Here is an 8,588-nt window from a genome sequence, read left to right on the forward strand (position 1 = left end):
CAATTACATTTCAGCTCCTAATGAACTGACAGATAATTAAATAGAGTATAGAAATGTTTTTTTAATTAGATGCTTTTATCATAACAGAATTACTTTCTGAGAACTGTCCCCATGCCAGTGTGAACGTGCATAATCATCCGTGTGCAACTTGCATGAGAAAGGAAACAGTGTTACAACTGTACTCCATTAAATCTGTACTCAGTCTACTTTGGAATTTAAGTCCTTGTTTGTTAAATCTGACACAGAGACAGTTCAGACTTAAAAACCTTAAATCCAGCATAGAGGGGTTCAGTGAATTTGGTGTTTAATGTGTGTATGTGTGTAAGTGTGTGTGTGTCAGAGACGCTGTAGAAGGACAGAGTTCCGGCCGACACGTCCAGATACACTCCTACTCTCTTAGATTGTAGTATACGGGTTATGTTATTGCACACATTATTGTGCCAGAGAGTGAATCCATCACAAGTGCAAAAAAGACACCAGGATTTGTCATTGTATGCAAACTTACAGACAGTCCCTTTTTCCCTGCTGATTCCTTTATAAGCCACTGCTACACGAGCCCAGGAGCCCCGTTCATCATCCCCAAGGCCCCATTTAACTTCCCAGTAACAGCGTCCAGTCAGACTCTCTCGACACAGAACCTGAGGAATATCAGCAAATCTCTCTGGATGATCAGGATACGGCTGATGCTCTTCCACATATGTGATCTTTCTGTTCTCTTCAGACAGGATGAGATGAGTGTTTGCTGTGTTTGGATCCAGTGTGAGATCACAGGCATCTGAACACAAGAAGAGAGATAAAAAGTTTATTAATCTAATTTGTTTTGTTTTTTAAATGTGCAAGAGTGTGTTAGAAAAAGAACATACACTTTTGTAGTCCTGATTTTATCCTGAAGGGCCCTCCATGATCCAAACTAAAAAAGACACACAAACATACAGACAAAACCAATTGTGAGTGGTTTGAATAGATATTCACATACAGACTATTGATATAAAGTCAAGTCATATTTATTTGTATAGCACATCTCTCAATACATATTGAAGCAGCTTCACAGAGCCGTATGTCTCAATATCTTGAGATTTTTTATATCTTGATATCTTCAGACCCCTGTGAACATCTTTACAGGAAATATTCTGCAGTCTTTTTGAGCTCCTAGTGAACAGCCGAAGGAGCTAAAACGGATTTGATATATGCATATAACTGTAAAACAAATAATATAATATTTAGTTGTAAATTGTTTGCATTTAGTAACTCTGTAACCAATAAATAACAGTACATGAGTATCTCTACCATCTTCAAATTCTTAATAACCCAATCTATATATTCTAATTAACATACTCAATGTTTTAGTTGTATTTTCAGCAAGCACTTTTTACAGATATTGACCTTTTACTATAAATATGTAAAAACTGCAATATAGAAAATGGTGCAAATACATTTTGCGAGTTAAAATATGGATTTAATTGCTACAATGCAGAGATCGGAAGAACCAGAAGTATTAAGGATTTTACTTTCAAAGCAAAGTTTGATTAAAGCTCTGAATTCAATTATTGCACTTCTTATCTTGTACCCCACATACTTGAGTGTCTGCAGTGAGCAGTTTGGATCATTCAGTTTCTCAGAGAGCAGCTTGACTCCTGATTGTCCTGGGTGATTGTAGCTCAGATCCAGCTCTCTCAGGTGTGAGGGGTTTGAACTCAGAGCTGAAGACACATAACCACAGCCTTCCTCTGTCATCATACAGCCAGACAACCTACAGACACACAGTCAGATCATCTACAGACACACATCAACAGTAAACGGGTTGTTTTAAAGCCAGTATGGAACCACCATGAATGACTCAATGTAAAAGTCAAACCTGAGTATCTCCAGCTGACATCTTGGACTCTTCAGTCCATCAGAGAGCAGTTCCACTCCTGAATCCTGCAGGTCATTGTTACTCAGATCCAGCTCTCTCAGGTCAGAGGAGGATTGAAGAGCTGATGACAAACTCTCACAACACTGAGCAGTGAGGTTACAGCCAGCAAGACTGAAAGATATGAGATTTATATATTTTTAACTGCATTCTACAATTAGGAGTTCAATAATATCAGCATCATTTTGTAAAAACGCTTTTTTTTAAATAATCAAAATATACTTAAGATTTATATGTTATCACAACAATTGTGTTTATATTCTGAAACTTTTCAATGTAATATATTATTAAACACTCACAGGGCTTTCCGGCAGTTGATCACAGCTGGTATCAGTCTTCTTCTACCCTCATCTGATGTGTTGTATTTCTTGAGGTCCAGCTCATCCAGCACCTCCTCTGACATCTGAAGCATGTAGGCGATTGTTGAGCAGTGAGCAGGAGAGAGTTTCTTCTCTGAGAGTTTGTCTGATTTCACAAACTCCTGAATTTCTCTGGACAGAGTCTGATCTTTGACTTCCAGCAGACAGAGGAACAGATTGATGGATCTTTCAGTGGAGAGACCATGTCCATCTTTGATTTTCTCTTTAATGTACTGTGTGGTTCTCCTGATGCTCTCTGAGCTGTTCTCTGTGTGTGTCAGAAGATCCTGTAAGAGTCTCTGATTGGACTCCAGTGAGACGCCCAGCAGGAACCGCAGGAACAGATCCAGGTGTCCATTCTCACTCTCAATGGCATCATCTACTGCACCTTTAAGCAATTTTTGTACTGAAGCAAACATTTTCAGTCCCTCCATAGTTGTACTTACATGAAAGTAAAACACATAGAAGGCAGCGAGAAACTCCTGAACGCTCAGATGAATGAAGCTGTAGACTTTCCGCTGATGAATCACAGATTCCTCCTTAAAGATCTCAGTGCAAATCACAGAAAGCACTGAGGCATCATTGACGTCTATGCCGCTCTCAAACAGGTCCTCCTCATAGAACATCACATTGCTCTTCATCAGCTGTTTGAAAGCCACTTTAGCAAGTTTCACAATCACTTCTCTGTTGGACTGCAGGAGTTTCTCTGGATCTCTCTCTTCATACTTCTGATTCCTCTTGTTGATCTGAATCAGCAGGAAGTGGATGTACATTTCAGTCAGAGTTTGAGGGATTTCTGCACTCAGATCTTCTTTCAGGAGCTTCTGAAGCACAGTGGATGAGATCCAGCAGAAGACGGGTATGTGGCACATGATGTTGAGGCTTCTTGCTCTTCTGATGTGTAAGATGATTCTGCTGGCTTGATGCTCATCACTGATTCTCTTCCTGAAATATTCCTCCTTCTGAGGCTCATTGAATCCCTGAATCTCTGTCAGACGGTGGATGTATTTGGAGGGGATCTGATTGGCTGCTGCTGGTCTGGAGGTGATCCAGATGTGAGCAGAGGGAAGCAGATCTCCTTTCATGAGGTTTGACATCAACACACCCACTGATGAAGTCTCAGTCACATCAGAAACTGTCTGATCATCTGAAAACATCAGTGTGATTCTGCTTTCATCCAGACCATCAAAGATGAACACAACTTTACACTGCTCGTAAATCTTTGGGTCCAGATCTTGAAGTTCAGGATGAAAGTCCAGCAGAAGTCTGTGAAGACTGTACTGATGATCTCGGATCAAGTTCAGCTCTCGAAATGGAAGCACAAACATGAAATCTACATCCTGATTGGCTTTTCCCTCGGCCCAGTCCAGAATGAACTTCTGCACAGAAACACTTTTCCCGATTCCAGCGATGCCTTTAGTAAGAACAGTCTTGATCTGCTCTTTCTCCTCACATCCTGGTTCAGGAGAGGCTTTAAAGATGTCATTGCAGTAGATTGGAGTGTCTTGTGAGTGTCGTGTTCTGGCTGTTTTCTCCATCTGTAAAACCTCATGTTCTTCATTCACTCCTTCACTCTCTCCCTCTATGATGTAGAGCTGTGTGTAGATCCTGTTCAGGAGGGTTTCATTCTCTTGGAGTTTGGTTCCCTCAAATAATCTCTCATACTTGATCTTTATGTTGGTTTTGAGCATGTATTTGACTGTCTGCACTGGTCCATCGCTGAATCTAATGTGTTCTTCCATAGAGTTTTTACTCCTTACAGACTCCGATCTCTGTCTGTTCCACCTGCTTATACTGACAAAAACAAACAAACAAAAGGGCATTACAGTACTAGTTATATTGAATTACTGGAATGCACCTATCATGAGTAGTGGCTGTAGTAATCGCAGGAGGCCGGAGAATCCAAACAAACACTTTATTAATCCGCAAAGTAACATACAAGAGATCACAGGAGCAAACTAATACATAACCAGGAACGATACAGGACAATGAAACAAAGGAAACTGAGGGCTAAATTCACAGGGGAGTAATCAAGGTAAAACAGAACAGGTGCAGGGACTAATTAACTACCAGGGAGACTAAAAATTATCAGGAACACAGCCAAAACAGAACCAAAATACAAATAAAACTAAATGGACATAGAACTACTACATAGAACAAGGCAGAGGGCTGTGAGAGAACGGCACGAGGCCGTAGGCGTGATTACTGATGAATACCACCTGTGAGCTGCACCGGTCTCATATCTCTCACAGAGGAGCTTCTTAAGCATTAAAAGAGTAGTGACGACAGAGAAGGACGAGAGAGGTCCAGGCCTGGACTTTTATGTTATGTTTTGTTTATGTGTGTGCAGCATCCGTGAACAGCTGCCTCCTTTACTTTCGTTTTGTGTTTGTTTATTTATATATTAAAGTTTCTGAATGCTACATTGGTGCCGAAGCCCTGGAGTAAGGAGGGACACGCTGTCAGAGAGCTCTCGCTGCTGATGGGGATCACGGTGCTGAGGAGGTCGAACAGCAAAGGAGCGGAGACCGCCGATGGCTGCCGAATTCAGTTTCTGAATTCACTCACTTCTTTTCATTCACTCTGTCAAGTGGACTATATTAGTGAACTAATGTAGGGAATAGTGAATGAGGGTATAGGGTGTGATTTGAAACACAGCCTCTGAGTGTCGACTTTGAGCGCTGTAAATTCACGGTATATTTCTGTAGGCTATTTTCTTGAAACTGATAAATATTATCCAGAATGCATTGTTTTCTATGATATATTACTGTTTTAATGGAAAATTGTATGTTACTATCAGAATTTAGCTGTTTTTTTACAGCAATGTTTAACAGTGTAGGCTACAAGATACAAATATATATACAAATATGCAGTATGGGTTTTATGGACCGATTGACAGATATTTCAAAAACTTCACAAAAACATAATTTTCTCATAACTACAAAATTGTACATGCATGCTGCTCACATATTATTGTAGCAGCGTTTGTGCTGAATACAGTGTAATCACACTTTAGCCATGAAAATGTTATAATTAACAGAAATAAGCACAAATGTCAGGGGATGTCAGAACACCTCCAGGGCCCAGAAAACACCTCAGACCCCAGAGGATAAATGACAAATTACAGCAATTCACTTTTTTATACAGACAATTTACTTTATTTTTTATACAGTATTTTTTTCTGTTTGATAGTTCTCCCAAAAATGAAAATTACCCCATGATTTACTCAAATGACCTATCCCTTTAAGTGATAAAACAGTTGAATGACTGGCAGCCAAAAAAAACACAAAAAACAAACAAACATAAAATTAAAGTAAAAAAAATCTAATAAAAAATAATATATATATATATATATATATATATATATATATATATATATATATATATATATATATATATATATATATATATATATATATACATACATACAGGTGCTGGTCATAAAATTAGAATATCATCAAAAAGTTGATTTATTTCAAGAATTCAACTTAACAGGTGAAACTAATATATTATCTCATTACATGCAAAGTGAGATATTTCAAGCCTTTATTTGTTATAATTTTGATGATTATGGCTTACAGCTTATGAAACCCACAAAATCAAAATCCCAGAAAATTTGTATATTACATGAAATCACACAGTAATTACACAGTGATACCATGGTCACTGAACCAAGTTTTGGTTCTTTTGGCAGTGTGGGCAGGTGCAAATCTGGAAAATGAAGTCAGCATCTCCATAAAGCTTGTCTGCTGAAGGAAGCATGAAGTGCTCTGAAAATGTCCTGGTAGACGGCTGCGTTGAGTGGACAGCACAGTGGACCAACACCAGCCGATGACCAACACAGACTGTGGAAACTTCACACTGGACTTCAAGCATCTTGGATTGTGTGCCTCTCCATCCTCCAGACTCTGGGACCTTGGTTTCCAAATGAGATGCAAAATTTGCTCTCATCAGAAAAGAGGACTTTGGTCCACTGTGCTTTATTAAATCCAGAGTCAACGCAGCCGTCTACCAGGACATTTCCAGAGCACTTCATGCTTCCTTCATTTTCCAGCAGGATTTGCACCTGCCCACACTGACAAAAGAACCAAAACCTGGTTCAGTGACCATGGTATCACTGTGTAATTACTGTGTGATTTCATGTAATATTCTAATTTTCTGGGATTTTGATTTTGTGGGTTTCATAAGCTGTAAGCCATAATCATCAAAATTATAACAAATAAAGGCTTGAAATATCTCACTTTGCAAGTAATAAATCTATATAATATATTAGTTTCACCTGTTAAGTTGAATTCTTGAAATAAATCAACTTTTTGATGATATTCTAATTTTATGACCAGCACCTGTATGTGTGTGTGTGTGTGTGTGTTACCGGCAAAGTGTGAAATTCCGGTATTGTATAGAATGCCTAGGCAATCTATAGAATTCCTATAGAATTCCTGATGTTTTTTGCAAAAAATACATTACGGATTACACACTTTGCCGGTAACATATATATTACAGGTAATTCCTGAATTATTAAGATCAAACACCTTCACTGTAAAAAAATATATATTTTAGCAGTTTGCAGGTATCTTTATCTGTAAATTATTGAAATTTTCAAAAGCATTTCTATTTTGCATAAACATTTTCCCTGACAGCGAGTGAATCACAAGCATTAACAGAGATTCACTCGCTGTCAGGGCAAGTGTTTATGCAAAATAGAAATGATTGTGTACTTCACAGATACAGGCGCATCAAACAGGCGGAGCACAACAGATAGAAAGTGCAATAATTATGACTTATGCATTTGGATGAAGCAATTGTTGGACATTAAATATAGATTTAAAATTCTTAATGTACAGTAATAAATTGTATTTTTATGAGAACAGTAACTGTAAATTGACAATTGTAACTGATGTATGTTCAGATGAATTACATTTTTAATTTAGAGATTTTAGCATCTGCTTTAAAATAGTAAGCAATCAGTTTTTGTTTTAGAATGTACTGTTTATATTTTATAACCATTTTTGCACATAATGTATAGCATAGCCTACTGTATACAGATGCATTCCCTATATTTGTTTTCATAGCCTAATAGCACTATGATTTATAGTATTTATACCAATAACAGTACCATTACACTGAAATATTAACTCGTCAGCAACGAATAGTTATACTTTCCACCTCTGCCAACATAGGTCTACTGTAGATTAATGATGAACTGTAGACATATAATAACCTGCACATTTAAGAATTACATGACATTGATGGTTGAGGATTTCATGTTCAGGAGTCTCCATCTCTGGTAATGACTCAAATATTTGTTGTTAATTCCCACAATGCATAATGCCATATATTGGTTTCACTAGATATAATTGAGGCTCTTCCATAGATTTGATATTTATACAGAATGAAAAGTTAGAAAATGTATTCCCTCTGTGTATATATTGTAATGAATGTTTACACATGAACTAATATCTTAGCAGTAATGAACTTTATCTAACGTGTTTATACTCACATAGGATCAGAGGTCACTGGTTTATCACTGAGGTTAAGAGGGTAATCCATGGAGCTGTCACTCTTCATAGACACACGGCTGGGTTCAGGAGATCTCTGGGACTGAGAACATCCCTCCTCTGTTTTCTCATTGAGACTCATATTAAATGCAGCGTCACTCTTCTTTCTATCCAGAAAGATATTAGTCCTGCCAATACATAGTTTATAAATTAGGAAAATTCACATAATTTATCCATTGAAAGACACATGACACAGCAGAAAAGCCATTTGCCTTTAAACTTGTACTTACCATGAAAATATCCTGCTGGTTTATGCTGCCTTTTCAGCCTCTTTCCTTTCCAATGTGAAGCTCTTGTATGTTTCTGCTTTCAGTTTTAGCTGTTCTACTTGTTACACCTGCTTTACTCAGAGGTCAAGGAGCAGTTTCATGTAGTTCCAGAACAGTGCAAAAGCAGAACAGTGTCCAATAAAAACATGTTTTGAAAAAGGAAAGATGCTGGTAACCTTCACATTTACCATGTTTGTTGTTTTAACCCTTCTCACAGCATAAGCAATGAAAAGCAAAACACAAGCTATTCAGAATAAGTTTGATAAAAGACATACAAATTGCACTTATTTACTGTGTTACTGCAAACACCATTTAAATCAAATATTCAAAAATGAAAAGGATAATGTAACCCCAATAACCCCATATAACCCTATAACATATATATAACCCCAATTCACAAACAGTGCAGCACATGTGCAGTTAGTGGGAAAAATAAAAATGACTTCCATGATCTCCTAAAGAAAATCATTTTATATTCTGTTAAACCAAC

General features: G+C 37.6%; 1 protein-coding gene across 1 annotated transcript; it reads right to left on the reverse strand.

The window, feature by feature from the left end:
- Positions 1-230: 230 nt before the first annotated feature.
- LOC308687979 (NACHT, LRR and PYD domains-containing protein 3-like) lies at positions 231-7,911 on the reverse strand (the record flags this gene model as incomplete). Its single annotated transcript, XM_081360796.1, has 6 exons — positions 231-775; positions 864-910; positions 1,577-1,750; positions 1,856-2,026; positions 2,212-4,065; positions 7,772-7,911. 6 exons carry the CDS (start codon positions 7,909-7,911, stop codon positions 231-233), a joined length of 2,931 nt encoding a protein of 976 aa, XP_081216922.1.
- Positions 7,912-8,588: the final 677 nt, after the last annotated feature.

Source organism: Scardinius erythrophthalmus, assembly GCF_964197995.2.
Source record: "Scardinius erythrophthalmus genome assembly, chromosome: 3".
NCBI classification, from domain to species: domain Eukaryota; kingdom Metazoa; phylum Chordata; class Actinopteri; order Cypriniformes; family Leuciscidae; genus Scardinius; species Scardinius erythrophthalmus.